The sequence below is a fragment of the Notolepis coatsorum genome (assembly GCF_963971535.1).
Source record: "Notolepis coatsorum genome assembly, chromosome: 2".
Lineage (NCBI taxonomy): Eukaryota > Metazoa > Chordata > Actinopteri > Aulopiformes > Paralepididae > Notolepis > Notolepis coatsorum.
This window is the reverse complement of record NC_140166.1, coordinates 232,292,694-232,309,242: the sequence shown is the minus strand read 5'-3', so window position 1 is coordinate 232,309,242 and position 16,549 is coordinate 232,292,694. Positions and strand designations below refer to the sequence as shown.

The window sequence follows — 16,549 nt, the reverse complement described above, 5'->3', positions numbered from 1 at the left end:
AGAAGGGCCATTCAAGGGGGGATCTCCCTTCTTAGATGTTGGTGATAGTAGTGTTGCAGACTAACAGTTGGTAAGCATGCACTCATGTGTGAAGTGAAACACAGATGAGTGCATGCAATAGCAACTGAACATTTTGAAAGATTAAAGATAGAGCTGATAGCGATAGCAACTGAACATTTTGAAAGATTGAAGATAGAGCTGATAGCGAATCTATTTGAGGCACAGGGGCGGCGCAAAGAGGGTCGCGTCCTCCCCATCTTAATCACGGGACGTTCAACACTCCGGTCATAACTCCGAGACAGCCGGAGACAGGGAGATAGGGGCGGCGCAGAGAGGGTTGCAACCTCCCCGACATCATCGCGGGACGTCCAGCACTCCGGTCACCACTACGAGACCTCCGGAGACAGGGAGACAAGTACTGTAGTTTTAATGTAGTTGGTGTTTTTTTATATAGTGGTCTTTTTATTGTAGTTTTAACTATTTTATTTATATATATAGTGGTGAGTGTCTATGTATTGTGATTGTATGTTTGTCTTTCAACCACTGCACAAATGAAGTTCTGAAAGGAAAATAAAGTAATTTGAAGTTGAAGTTGAAGATCCGGTACAAGAATCGAGTTCGTTGGTTGACTTTTTTTATTACCTTGGATGCCATTTTGTCACAGGAAAGATTAGCCTCTAGGATGGAACCCAGGTAGGTAATTTCTCCTTTCCTTGTGACAATATTGTCACCCACTGTAACTGAGAAGCCGTCGGTCTTGCTGAGTTTGTTATTTGATCCGAAGAGAATGGACTCTGTTTTACCCATGTGCAGGGGTGTAAAGTACTTGAGTAATTGTACTTCGTTACAATACTTAAGTACTGTTTTGGGGGATTTGTACTTTACTCAAGTATTATTTTGTATACTTTGTACTTTTACTCCATTACATTTCAGAGAAAAAAACATACTTTTTACTCCTTACATTTAAAATGCAGACCTACAAAGTACAAATCTCACAGGTCCAACCATTTTAATGAATATATTTAAATTGTTTATCTGGCCGAACTAACGTTAACGGTATTAATCCTGCGACCGCAGGTAAACAGCCAATCAAATCCCCATCAATGGAAAATGAACCTGCCCATACCCATGCTGATTGGTCCTTGTGCAACACTAGAAAGCGGGGATCTTTGATTAAACACCTGCTATCAGAAGAATAGACAGTCAGATCCGCATTATGCTGTGGTTAATATTGTGATATTATTCAGGGTACTCCAGTATTCTGTTTTTAATATTGTGATATTATTCAGGGTACTCCAGTATTCTGTCTTTAATATTGTGATATTATTCAGGGTAGTCCAGTATTCTGTCTTTAATATTGTGATATTATTCAGGGTAGTCCAGTATTCTGTGGTTAATATATTATGATATTATTCAGGGTACTCCAGTATTCTGTCTTTAATATTGTGATATTATTCAGGGTACTCCAGTATTCTGTGGTTAATATTGTGATATTATTCAGGATATTCCAGTATTCTGTCTTTAATATTGTGATATTATTCAGGGTACTCCAGAATTCTGTCTTTAATATTGTGATATTATTCAGGGTACTCCAGTATTCTATCTTTAATATTGTGATATTATTCAGGGTACTCCAGTATTCTGCCTTTAATATTGTGATATTATTCAGGATAATCCAGTATGCTGTGGTTAATATTGTGATATTATTCAGGATACACCATTCTGTTTTTAATATTGTGATATTATTCAGGATACTACAGTATTCGGTCTTTAATATTGTGATATTATTCATGCTGTGATGTGAATGCCGTCCATGTTAGTTTACCTTCAATGGAGAAGTGCATTAAATAATTTTAATGCAAACAAATGTCCTCTGTTCTTTCATTTCAGCATTGTCTATCGCAGAACACATTCCATTGTGGGCAGAGTCTATGCTTCACTAATTGGCTCACCTCTTCAACTAACTCACCTGGTGCAATGTATAGTTAAAATGAAAACTTGGCCCACGATGGAATGAGTTTGAGACCCCTGGTCTATTCCTTTAAAAAAAAAATACTTTTACTTTTTAGTACTTAAGTACATTTAAAAGTAGGACTTTTTGACTTTTACTCAAGTGTGTTTTTAGCCAGATACTTTGACTTGAGTCAGATTGTGAGACAGTACCCATACTTTCACTTAAGTATAATTTCTGGGTACTTTTTACACCCCTGCCCATGTGTAATGATAGTTTGTTGTCGGCGAGCCATTATGCAAATTTTATACCTAGTTCCGAGCTGAGGGTTTTTTCAACCTGTAACTTGTTCTTGTCAGAGACCAGCAGGGCTCTCTGGTCTGCATCCACTCAACAATTGTGTGTATTGAGCTGTACTGTACTGTACCCATTCTGCAATCTGTTAATAACGTTTTCAATCAATCAATCAATCAATCAATCATGCAGTCGGTTCTCGCGAGATCTAGAGAGCACCAGGTTAAGGTTCACGCGGTGACCTCGGTGGATATCTCAGCTGCAGCGCCACAGCGCCCCTCCGAGGCCCACCGCGGTATGGCGAAAATAACAACAGCGCTCCGGGAGAAACCATTTCACACAGAACGGGGGAGAGACACACAGCCGTGCCACCGCGACACCACAGACACACGACCACGTCCGTTGAGTTATCGATGGGTAATTCATCAATAACGTTTATGAAAACGAATCCGAATGGTTTCCAAAGAGGAACCGTGATATATATCTGTGATTAGTGTGAAGGTTTAGTCTCGTTTGTCCCTCTGACTGTGCCAGGGAGTGGTCTCGTCCACTAGTTACTGAAGGAGAAGCAGGAGAGACGCTGTTTATTATTTTACAGAGAGAGGAAGAGAAGAGAGAGAAGAAGAGAAGAAGAGAGGAAGAGAAGAGAGAGAAGAAGAGAGCGAAGAGAGGAAGAGAGGAAGAGAAGAGAGAGAGACACCACAACAACACGGTTCCATCTCTCCCGGTATCACCGCGTTCCTCTCCAACGACAACAACAACAACACGGTTCCGTCCCGGTGTCACGCGCTCCTCTCCGGTCCCCCGCAGCAGCAGCAGCAGCAGTCCGGTCGGTGCACCGGGGGGCCCGGGGGGGGGGCATGGCTCTGGCCGGTACCGGGGGGGGTCTCGGTGCCGCGGCGCTGCCCAGCGAGCTGATCGTGCACGTGTTCTCCTTCCTGTCGGACCGGGACAAGCTGCGCGCCTCCGCGGTGTGCTGCCGCTGGCGGGACTGCGCGTTCTACCCGCGGCTCTGGACCCGGCTGCGGCTGCGCGGGGCCACCGGGGGGGGGGGCCCGGGGGCCGGTACCGGGGGGGGCGCCGAGGACAACACGCAGCGGCTGGAGTTCCTGCTCCGGGTGTTCGGCTCGTTCGTGCGCGAGCTGCAGCTGGAGGTGCACCCGGTGGAGGGCTACCTGACCCCTGACCCCGGCCTGAGCCCGCCGCTGCTGACCCCCCCTGAGCCCGGGCCGCTGCTGACCCCTGACCCCCCAGCGGGACCAGCGGCCTCGGAGCCGCAGCTCAGCCAGAGGTGGAGGGACGCCATGAGCCTCTACCTGGAGCAGGTGCTGAGAGTGTTCAGAGGCATCCGGAGCAACAGGTGAGAGAGAGACACACAGAGACACACAGAGAGAGAGACAGAGAGACACAGAGACACACAGAGAGACACACAGAGAGAGAGACAGAGAGACACAGAGAGAGAGAGACACAGAGACACACAGAGAGACACAGAGAGAGACACACACAGAGACACACAGAGAGACACACACAGAGAGAGAGAGACACACAGAGAGAGAGAGAGACACACAGAGAGACACACAGAGAGAGAGAGACACAGAGACACACAGAGAGACACACAGAGAGAGAGACAGAGACACACACAGAGAGAGAGAGAGACACACAGAGAGACACACAGAGAGAGAGAGACACAGAGACACACAGAGACACACAGAGAGACACACAGAGAGAGAGACAGAGACACACACACACACTCAGAGAGAGAGACACACACACACAGAGAGAGACACACTCAGAGACACACAGAGAGAGAGAGAGAGAGACACACACAGAGAGAGACACACACTCAGAGACACACACACACACACCAAGTAAGGCTTTGTCAGTATTCCAATGTACAGTGTAAAATGTGTGTGTCCCCTACCCAACCCCACCCCACCCACCCAACCTCCTTGACCTCCAATGTACAGTTTCTATGCCAAATGTATATACATTCTTTTTCTGGACACTTTTGTATCACAAACAGTACTGTATTTGTAAATCTGGTATGTCATAAATGTATAGATGTAGCAGTACTGTCTATCTGTATGTCATGTATGTCATATATGTTATGATGAATTGAAAATGGGGGACCCTGATGTAAACAAGAAGAAGGTCTTTCTCTGGTCTGCATCCCCTTAACAATTGTATGTACTGAGCTGTACTGTACTGTACCCATTCTACAATCTGTTAATAAACTTTTCAATCAATCAATCAAACTCAGAGACACACACACAGAGACACACACACACAGAGAGACACACACAGAGAGACACACACACACACACAGAGACACACGCAGAGAGAGAGACACACACACAGAGAGAGAGAGACACACACAGAGAGACACACACACAGAGACACACACAGAGAGACACACACACACTCAGACACACACACACAGAGACACACACACTCACACAGAGACACACACAGAGACACACACACACTCAGAGACACACACACACAGAGAGAGAGACACACAGAGACACACACACACACTCAGAGAGAGACACACACACACACACACACACACACACACAGAGAGAGACACACACACACACTCAGAGAGAGAGACACACACACACACACACAGAGACACACACACAGAGACACACACAGAGAGACACACACAGAGACACACAGAGACACACACACACACAGACACACACACACACAGAGAGAGAGACACACAGAGACACACACACACACACTCAGAGAGAGACACACACACACACACACACACACACACACACAGAGACACACACACACAGAGACACACAGAGAGACACAGAGACACACACACAGACACACACACACACACACAGAGAGAGAGAGACACACAGAGACACACACACACACTCAGAGAGAGAGACACACACACATACACACACACACAGAGACACACACACAGAGACACACGCAGAGACACAGACACACACACACACAGAACCAACACACACACAGAACGACACACAGTTCCTCTCTGGACTGGAGGTTTATTTCACATCACGTCAGAATGACTTCTAATCTACATCACAGGAAGATGAGTTTTGTTTTAAAACAACCAGATGTTCTAGAATGTCCTATTATGACATCATACTGTGACATCACAAAAATCATTTTTTTTTGTCTTAAATAGTTTCAACATATCAGTCACTTCTGAAAATAAATTACAACGTTTTTGGAAAATAGCTCTTATTTGATTAACAACGTGTTTTCTATACAGAGAACAGCAATATTAATATCGGTTAAATCAGAAAATGAGTTTTGGAGCAATTCCATGAAAATGTCAACCTCACCATGAAAAAGAAAGTTATAAAAAATCAAGTCCATTTCACTCTGGACCCTGGACTGGTTCAGATAAATGGTATCTCCCTCTGTTATCCATGTGAGGATTGAGGTGTTCACGAATCTGATCAAAACTGACCCAGGACTTGTCCTCTTTGGTTGGAAGTGCAGCGGTAAGCCTCCATAAGGGACATGGACAGGGGAGGAAATTAGGCCACTTTACTCGCCAATTGCGAGTATTTTTTACGTTTGGCGAGTAATTCATGAAGAGCACTCGCCAGTCTGGCGAGTACTAGTAATTACAAAACAAAACAAAAAAATCATTCTGCAATCTGCTGATTCGCTCACTGACACAAACCGAACTCTGACTCCCCCCTTGATTCCTCCCATTTGCGCCACATAATAATCAGACCATAACCAATGAACATCATCGTTGTACAGATGCGCTCTAAGCTCCTCCAATGAACACTCGTTTTCTAGAAGATGACGCCCATCTAGGGGAAGTGGACATACCACTGCGCGCAGACCTACTAACTCCTGCCACCGGCAGCCGGCTTGACAACGTAGACAAACTTACAAAAACACATGAGTGGATGAAAATAATTGCATGTAGAGTCGTCGCTTTCGGATATCGGTGCGGTCTGACATGGGGGCGAACAACAGCACGCGACGCGTCTCCTTCGAGTCGGATGAGAATGACAGTCAACCAGCATTAGCCGGCTAGCTACCTAGCATGTAACAAGCTACCATAACGCGCATTCAACATAGTGGACGACTATACTGAGCGGCTTTGCTTAAATGCAGCCGAGTGACATTTTATTATTACCGGGTTTCCCAGCATATCACCACTCGCCCATATGCCCTTCACAACGGTGATGTTGTCATATTTGGCATTCAGAACACACCTGCTGAACCCCTAGCGTTGTCGATTCGGTTCCAATGTATTGTCATCTTACAGCACAAGTACAGTACAACCAGAATACATTTGGCATACAACCAGAGTGCAAATGTAACAAGTCAAGTTCAAGTTGTTTTATTTAGCTATTACATTACAGTGAAATGCTTGGTTCTTTCACTGCCCAACCCAGTATTGATTGATTGATTGAAAACTTTATTAACAGATTGCAGAATGGGTACAATACAGTACAGCTCAATACACACAATTGTTAAGGGGATGCAGACCAGAGAAGGACTTTAGTCTTGTTTACATCAGGGTCCCCCATTTCAGTCCTGTTTGCTTAATGCCTTGTCCACTTCCTCCACACTCCAATATGTTATGATGAATTAAAAATGGGGGACCCTGATGTAAACAAGACGAAAGTCTTTCTCTGGTCTGCATCCCCTTAACAATTGTATGTATTGAACTGTACTGTACCCATTCTGCAATCTGTTAAGAAACTTTTCAATCAATCAATCCCTTCAACCCTGCTCCTGTCAAACCTGCTCTTTCCATTCCCTCCATCATGTCCCCCCTTTCTGATGAATATTTCCTGCACTTAAGAGTCAGACACACATTCCTAGTAGTTGAGCTGTGATGAATGAAAACTTTATTTAACAGATTGCAGAATGGGTACAGTACAGTACGGCTCAATACATGCAATTGTTAAGGGGATGCAGACCAGAGAAAGACTTTCGTCTTGTTTACATCAGGGTCCCCCATTTTCAATTCATTTTCAATTCATCATTCAGTATAACCTAGACCAGCCCAACCCAGCATCTTTCACTGCCCAGTTCAGCCCAACCCAGTCCAGAATAGTTCCCTCTTTCATGTTAATATGTGATTTAATGATGTAATATTTAGAGTAGAGACAGTGTGATTAATTTACTATGATTGAAAATCAATTTAGACGAAGACGTACAAAGAAGTAATTATCACAATTAGCGATTTTTTTTGTCTGGTAAAAAATCTATTTGGCTGGTAAAAAAAATCAGATACCCGCCAGTTGGCTGGTAAGCCAAAAAGTTAGTTTCCTCCCCTGGACATGGACATGTGGCGTTTCTGAACCCTCTGCTTGACCCCTTCTCTTATGGTCACTGCATCCTTCATCCGTCTTGAAATGTCGTCCCTGGAATAATACTCATTTACTTTCTGTTTGGTTTCATTTGGGGTTTCTGTGTTTTTTGGGGTGGGATTCTTGTCACGATACTCAGCAAAACAATAACAAATACACATGTAGGCTGAGCAGACGCGAGGGGGAGATGGCCGACAGCAGTATTGATTGATTGATTGATTGATTGATTTTATTGATGGATTAAAAACACACAACAAGGATCCAAAGGATAACATGAGAGAGTAAAACCCTTATTTCCGTCATGGTCCCAGGGCTGTTAGGCATACATTTAAAACACGACAATAACACAAAACACATACATTTAAAACATTATAAGACTAACCTATCGCTAAAATTGTATACCCCACAATAACTAAAAACTGGTTGGAAACCCATTCAAACTATAGGGGGCTATTCCTCTATTCTGTCCATGAGCCACTTCCTGACGCTTCTCTTGAAGCTGTGGAGGCTCCAGCTCTGCTTGATGGGGAGAGGCAGCTTGTTCCAACCCTGGGCTCCAGAGAAAGTAAGGGAGCACTACTAACGTGGACACTGCTCTGCCTAGACCAACAATGTGTGAAAAAGTTGTGTCTGGAAATATGTTGGATTTTAATCAAACAAGGAGTCATAAAATACTTCTGATTTAAATCAAACAAAGGGGTCATAATCAGACTTAACAACACACATTTTTGATAGTGTCTTTTGTCTATTTCAGACGTGTAACATCCATAACGCAAAAATGTAACATCCATAACGGCACTTTTTTGTGATTAATTCCTTGAGAGGAAATGCCAGGTTTTCCTGAATGTGCTTTTTGGGTACCTCAAACCCTTCCCTACAAAGTGATAGTAAACAACATGTTATTCGTTGAAAAAGATATTCACAGAGTTTTCATCATGTGTTCAGTGAGTCCGAAAAGCTTGTCAATTTCCATAACATCCATAACGCTGTGTATTTTGTCACTTATCTCAAAATCCAAAAGGTCAAAACATTTCTTATTGCAGGCTCATCTTTATCTCTAAGTGTAACTAAAATGTGTAAATTATACTTCAAACAAAGGGGTCATAATCGGACTTAACAACACACATTCACAATGTAACATCCGTCACTTGCAATGTAACATCCATAACGGTAACATCTATAACACTTGTAAATAATACAAAAAATAAAACCAGAATGACTAATTGTTGCTAATATGTCATCTTTATAAAAGTTAGCTTTGCTTAGGAAGTTTGGTTGACATTGCATTCCAGATGCATGTTTTATGACTACTTTTCCTGGAAAACGTTATGGATGTTACATTCGCTGTCCCATAGAGGGGCATTATAACAGCATGCTTCACCTGCCAATGGAAAGACACAAAGTACATAATTGATTCACATATTGATACAACAGCCCTTCATGACCAAAGGTGAGGTTAGAAAAATATCTGTTTATTTTTTTGCCATTCTGGCCATTCAGAAAGTCATACAATTAGGTTAATCGAAAAATACATTTTTACATCATTGTGTCTCCTCCTGTAGTGTGAAAAAACATGCATTCTCATAAATATTACGATCAAATCTATTTTGTACTTCAAAATATAGACCTTGATGATACATTTGAAATTGGTTTGGTTATGATCATGTTATTTAAATTTTTCCATGGTGAGGTTGACATTTGCATGGAATTGCCCCTCAGTTACGAAAAGAATGTATGATTATTAAAACTCAGTCTGGAACATGAGCTAACATGAGCTAACAACACTACAACCAGTTATAGTTCATCCTAAAGGAAAACGGGCATTTCTGTGAACACACCTCCCATAATATCACAATAATATATTGAATGGGAAAACAAAGCACATTATAAACTCTATATAGCTTTTTTTCTGAAAGAACCCGCGTGATGTTAAAATGTGAGTTGTCATAATGGTTGGTGGAGATGCAGCCAGCAGGCTAACGTTAGCTCTAAACAAACCCTTGGTTACGTAACCAGGCAGGCAGCAGGTCATGTCTCTGCAGTGGAGCTAACCTCCCATGGCAACGTTTCCTCCTGTAAACTGTCTGCAAATATGGATTCTGGAAGCTGCTGTGCGTTTCTGTTTTTGTAAAGTCAGTGGCGTTCCTTTGTACGAACCAGGCCTGCTGTGTTCTGTGTTGCATTGGTGGTTTCAGACGAGCATCAACAACAACAATGCAGCAGCAGCACTGGTGACGGCTAAGAGAGAGCTGGGTGCTGAGAGCTGCTGATATCAGCAACCACACACACACTCACACACACACAGACACACACACACAGACACACACACACACACACACACACACACACAGACACACACACACACAGACACACACACACACACACACACACACACAGACACACACACACACACACACACACACACACACACACACACACACACACACACACACACAGACACACACTCACACACACACACACACACACACACACTCACACACACACACACACACACACACACACACACACACACACACACACACACACACACACACACACACACAGAGATCTGGCCACATCACACTTTTTTACACCTTCATTGCTGCTGTAGGGTTAACCCTTTCACTGCCACACTCACTACAGAAGGTTAACCATTTAATATCACACCACAGACGGTTCTGTTAGGGCTGGGCGATATGACGATATTATATAAATATCGGGTACAGTTCATTAACGATACACTTTTTTAACGTATCGTGGATATCGTGATGTTTTGCCCAAGAGGATTGTGTCTCGTCAAGCTGGTCTACACCCGTTCAAACTTTTGAACAACGCCGCCCCACACACACTACTGCATCAAAGTTACTACTTATGATTAACAAAGGCATTCGTTTTGTGGCATTAACGTTATATAGTTACACGTTCAATAACATCAGCGTATTTACCCGAACATAGCAACGTCCGAGGTCGACCTAGATAGATAGCAAGCATTACTATATCTCAGCCCGTGCTGAGTTGTGCCCATTCTGCGGTCTGTTAATAAAGTTTTCAATCAGACAGATGTATGGAAAGGCTTTTATTATAACATTTGTTGCAGTAAAATCATTATGCCTCGTTTAGTCATCTGCGGAGCGCTAGTAATCTACTCTTCGGCCGCGGGGAGCTAACGTTGATAACCCTAACCCTAACCCTAGTAATCTACTCTTCAGCCGCGGGGAGCTAACGTTGATAACCCTAACCCTAACCCTAGTAATCTACTCTTCAGCCGCGGGGAGCTAACGTTGATAACCCTAACCCTAACCCTAGTAATCTACTCTTCGGCCGCGGGGAGCTAACGTTGATAACCCTAACCCTAACCCTAGTAATCTACTCTTCAGCCGCGGGGAGCTAACGTTGATAACCCTAACCCTAACCCTAGTAATCTACTCTTCGGCCGCGGGGAGCTAACGTTGATAACCCTAACCCTAACCCTAGTAATCTACTCTTCAGCCGCGGGGAGCTAACGTTGATAACCCTAACCCTAACCCTAGTAATCTACTCTTCAGCCGCGGGGAGCTAACGTTGATAACCCTAACCCTAACCCTAGTAATCTACTCTTCGGCCGCGGGGAGCTAACGTTGATAACCCTAACCCTAACCCTAGTAATCTACTCTTCAGCCGCGGGGAGCTAACGTTGATAACCCTAACCCTAACCCTAGTAATCTACTCTTCGGCCGCGGGGAGCTAACGTTGATAACCCTAACCCTAACCCTAGTAATCTACTCTTCAGCCGCGGGGAGCTAACGTTGATAACCCTAACCCTAACCCTAGTAATCTACTCTTCAGCCGCGGGGAGCTAACGTTGATAACCCTAACCCTAACCCTAGTAATCTACTCTTCGGCCGCGGGGAGCTAACGTTGATAACCCTAACCCTAACCCTAGTAATCTACTCTTCGGCCGCGGGGAGCTAACGTTGATAACCCTAACCCTAACCCTAGTAATCTACTCTTCGGCCGCGGGGAGCTAACGTTGATAACCCTAACCCTAACCCTAGTAATCTACTCTTCGGCCGCGGGGAGCTAACGTTGATAACCCTAACCCTAACCCTAGTAATCTACTCTTCGGCCGCGGGGAGCTAACGTTGATAACCCTAACCCTAACCCTAGTAATCTACTCTTCGGCCGCGGGGAGCTAACGTTGATAACCCTAACCCTAACCCTAGTAATCTACTCTTCGGCCGCGGGGAGCTAACGTTGTTGTTGTTGTTGAGCTCTCGTCAAAATCAATGGAGGATATTCTGGAAGTAAAAAACGAATACACGCTTGCCGATTGGTGCTAAGAACAGCAGGGCGGGTGCAAGCAGTGTGACGTAATTGGCAGACTCGACTGTCAATCAAAATTATTCTGTTGCCGGCTGAACGATTGAATGAATGAAAACTTTATTAACAGATTGCAGAATGGGTACAATACAGTACAGCTCAATACAACAACAGTGGACTGGAGGATGAAGAGCAGAAAAAGACTTTTGGCTTTTTTACATAAGGGTCCTCCATTTTCAATTCATCAAAACATTTAGAGACATACAAATATACAGTAGTTTCATTAAAATGCTATTGATTGATTGATTGATTGATTGATTTAAAACTTTATTAACATATTGCAGAATGGGTACAGTACAGCTCAATACACACAATTGTTAAGGGGATGCAGACCAGAGAAAGACTTTCGTCTTGTTTACATCAGGGTCCCCCATTTTCAATTCATCATATTTCATATCTAAATCATATAATATCTCATTGCTAAATATATGCAATATATAATCTAATAATCCAATAATCTAAATCTAATATATAATATAAAAATGCTAAATGCATGGGTATTTTATTTTGTCTTTAATGTTAGCTTGCAAACTCAAATACTGTCTTGGTAAGCCTCATAATGAATTGTTTGGGGAAAAAAAGAAAAACATTGTGATGTGTATCGTGTATCGCCGAAAGGTCAGAAAATATCGTGATATCATATTTAGGCCATATCGCCCAGCCCTAGGTTCTGTAGTGTGATAGTAAAGGGTTAACCTTCTGTAGTGTGGTAGTAAAGGGTTAACCTTCTGTAGTGTGGTAGTGAAAGGTTAACCTTCTGTAGTGTGGTAGTGAAAGGTTAACCTTCTGTAGTGTGGTAGTGAAGGGTTAACCTTCTGTAGTGTGGTAGTAAAGGGTTAACCTTCTGTAGTGTGGTAGTGAAAGGGTTAACCTTCTGTAGTGTGGTAGTGAAAGGTTAACCTTCTGTAGTGTGGTAGTGAAGGGTTAACCTTCTGTAGTGTGGTAGTGAAAGGGTTAACCTTCTGTAGTGTGGTAGTGAAAGGTTAACCTTCTGTAGTGTGGTAGTGAAAGGTTAACCTTCTGTAGTGTGGTAGTGAAGGGTTAACCTTCTGTAGTGTGGTAGTAAAGGGTTAACCTTCTGTAGTGTGGTAGTGAAAGGGTTAACCTTCTGTAGTGTGGTAGTGAAAGGTTAACCTTCTGTAGTGTGGTAGTGAAAGGTTAACCTACTGTAGTGTGGCAGTGAAAGGGTTAACCTTCTGTAGTGGTAGTGAAAGGGTTAACCTTCTGTAGTGGTAGTGAAAGGTTAACCTTATGTAGTGTGATAGTGAAAGGGTTAACCTTATGTAGTGTGGTAGTGAAAGGGTTAACCTTATGTAGTGTGATAGTGAAAGGTTAACCTTCTGTAGTGTGGTAGTGAAAGGGTTAACCTTCTGTAGTGGTAGTGAAAGGTTAACCTTATGTAGTGTGATAGTGAAAGGGTTAACCTTATGTAGTGTGGTAGTGAAAGGGTTAACCTTATGTAGTGTGATAGTGAACGGGTTAACCTTCTGTAGTGTGGTAGTGAAAGGTTAACCTTCTGTAGTGTGGTAGTGAAAGGTTAACCTTCTGTAGTGTGGCAGTGAAAGGGTTAACCTTCTGTAGTGTGGTAGTGAAAGGTTAACCTTATGTAGTGTGATAGTGAAAGGGTTAACCTTATGTAGTGTGATAGTGAAAGGGTTAACCTTCTGTAGTGTGGTAGTGAAAGGTTAACCTTTTGTAGTGAAAGGGTTAACCTTCTGTAGTGTGGTAGTGAAAGGTTAACCTTCTGTAGTGTGGTAGTGAAAGGGTTAACCTTCTGTAGTGTGGTAGTGAAAGGTTAACCGTCTGTAGTGTGGTAGTGAAAGGGTTAACCTTCTGTAGTGTGGTAGTGAAAGGTTAACCTTTTGTAGTGAAAGGGTTAACCTTCTGTAGTGTGGTAGTGAAAGGTTAACCTTCTGTAGTGTGGTAGTGAAAGGGTTAACCTTCTGTAGTGTGGTAGTGAAAGGTTAACCGTCTGTAGTGTGGTAGTGAAAGGTTAACCTTCTGTAGTGTGGTAGTGAAAGGTTAACCTTCTGTAGTGTGGTAGTGAAAGGGTTAACCTTCTGTAGTGTGGTAGTGAAAGGTTAACCGTCTGTAGTGTGGTAGTGAAAGGGTTAACCTTCTGTAGTGTGGTAGTGAAAGGGTTAACCGTCTGTAGTGTGGTAGTGAAAGGTTAACCTTCTGTAGTGTGGTAGTGAAAGGTTAACCTTCTGTAGTGTGGTAGTGAAAGGTTAACCTTCTGTAGTGTGGTAGTGAAAGGTTAACCTTCTGTAGTGTGGTAGTGAAAGGTTAACCTTCTGTCGTATGGCAGTGAAAGGTTAACCTTCTGTAGTGTGGTAGTGAAAGGTTAACCTTATGTAGTGTGGTAGTGAAAGGTTAACCTTATGTAGTGTGATAGTGAAAGGTACTTAACCTTCTGTAGTGTGGTAGTGAAATGGTTAACCCTTTGTCGTATGGCAGTGAATGGTTAATCTTCTGTAGTGTGGTAGTGAAAGGGTTAACCTTCTGTAGTGTGGTAGTGAAAGGGTTAACCTTCTGTAGTGTGGTAGTGAAATGGTTAATCTTCTGTAGTGTGGTAGTGAAAGGTTAACCTTCTGTAGTGTGGTAGTGAAATGGTTAACCCTTTGTCGTATGGCAGTGAAAGGTTAACTTCATGTGTTGTTGTTGCAGTGAAAGGGTTAAGGAACACGAAGGTTTACTGTTCACCCACCTGCACCGTGTTCAGACCATCTCAGCACTCGCTTCTGTAGAGGAAGTCATACGCTGTTTGTTTGAGGTTTGATTGGGCTGCGGCCTACAGTCGGTAGCCTACTAAAGCCTTTGTGCCATACAATTACATTTAGATGTTTTAAGTTGTTAAAAGGCCAGGTGACTATAATCACCTTTTTCTTCTCTCTCTCTCTCTTCACTGAACGTTTCTTTTTGTACAGTTGCATTTTGTAAATAAAAAAACATGCTGGCTAAAATGCAGCTGTCTACACACTTTGGTCGTCACAACAGTGGAAATAGCCATTTTTTTGTCACATTTTTAGGATCATGTAACTACTTGATTGATTGAAAACTAACAGATTGCAGAATGGGTACAGTACAGCTCAATACACACAATTGTTAAGTAATTGCAGACCGGAGAAAGACTTAGTTTCATCTTGTTTACATCAGGGACCCCCATTTTCAATTCATAATGACAACATTTATGACATACATGACATACAGTACTGTTACATTTATGACATACAAGATATGCAATGTCTGGCCAGTTCGCCCGCAGCCTCCTAGTACTAACGTTAAGATCTCATAATGGTAGCAGTTCGCCCGCAGCATCGAGTGCTAACGTTAAGCTCTCAGAATGGTAGCAGTTCGCCCGCAGCATCCAGTGCTAACGTTAAGCTCTCAGAATGGTAGCAGTTAGCCCGCAGCATCGAGTGCTAACGTTAAGCTCTCAGAATGGTAGCAGTCCTCCCGCAGCATCGAGTGCTAACGTTAAGCTCTCAGAATGGTAGCAGTCCTCCCGCAGCATCGAGTGCTAAGGTTAAGCTCTCATAATGGTAGCAGTTCGCCCGCAGCATCGAGTGCTAACGTTGAGCTCTCAGAATGGTAGCAGTCCTCCCGCAGCATCGAGTGCTAACGTTAAGCTCTCAGAATGGTAGCAGTTAGCCCCCAGCATCGAGTGCTAACGTTAAGCTCTCAGAATGGTAGCAGTTCGCCCGCAGCATCGAGTGCTAACGTTAAGCTCTCAGAATGGTAGCAGTTCGCCCGCAGCATCGAGTGCTAACGTTAAGCTCTCAGAATGGTAGCAGTTAGCCCGCAGCATCGAGTGCTAATGTTAAGCTCTCAGAATGGTAGCAGTTAGCCCGCAGCATCGAGTGCTAACGTTAAGCTCTCAGAATGGTAGCAGTCCTCCCGCAGCATCGAGTGCTAACGTTAAGCTCTCAGAATGGTAGCAGTCCTCCCGCAGCATCGAGTGCTAACGTTAAGCTCTCAGAATGGTAGCAGTCCTCCCGCAGCATCGAGTGCTAACGTTAAGCTCTCAGAATGGTAGCAGTCCTCCCGCAGCATCGAGTGCTAACGTTAAGCTCTCAGAATGGTAGCAGTCCTCCCGCAGCATCGAGTGCTAACGTTAAGCTCTCAGAATGGTAGCAGTCCTCCCGCAGCATCGAGTGCTAACGTTAAGCTCTCAGAATGGTAGCAGTCCTCCCGCAGCATCGAGTGCTAATGTTAAGCTCTCAGAATGGTAGCAGTCCTCCCGCAGCATCGAGTGCTAAGGTTAAGCTCTCAGAATGGTAGCAGTCCTCCCGCAGCATCGAGTGCTAACGTTAAGCTCTCAGAATGGTAGCAGTTAGCCCGCAGCATCGAGTGCTAACGTTAAGCTCTCAGAATGGTAGCAGTTAGCCCGCAGCATCGAGTGCTAACGTTAAGCTCTCAGAATGGTAGCAGTTAGCCCGCAGCATCGAGTGCTAACGTTAAGCTCTCAGAATGGTAGCAGTTAGCCCGCAGCATCGAGTGCTAACGTTAAGCTCTCAGAATGGTAGCAGTCCTCCCGCAGCATCGAGTGCTAACGTTAAGCTCTCAGAATGGTAGCAGTTAGCCCGCAGCATCCTACACACAACAA

General features: G+C 43.7%; 1 protein-coding gene across 1 annotated transcript in view; it reads left to right on the top strand.

Moving 5' to 3' along the window:
• Positions 1–3,105: 3,105 nt before the first annotated feature.
• Positions 3,106–16,549, top strand: part of fbxo33 (F-box protein 33) — a gene marked incomplete at both ends in the record, with an annotated part of 54,041 nt that continues 40,597 nt past the window's right edge. Inside the window, one exon of the mRNA XM_084308644.1 lies at positions 3,106–3,605. Within this exon, the coding sequence (XP_084164770.1) occupies positions 3,106–3,605 (500 nt within the window). The remainder of the gene's footprint in view (positions 3,606–16,549) is intronic.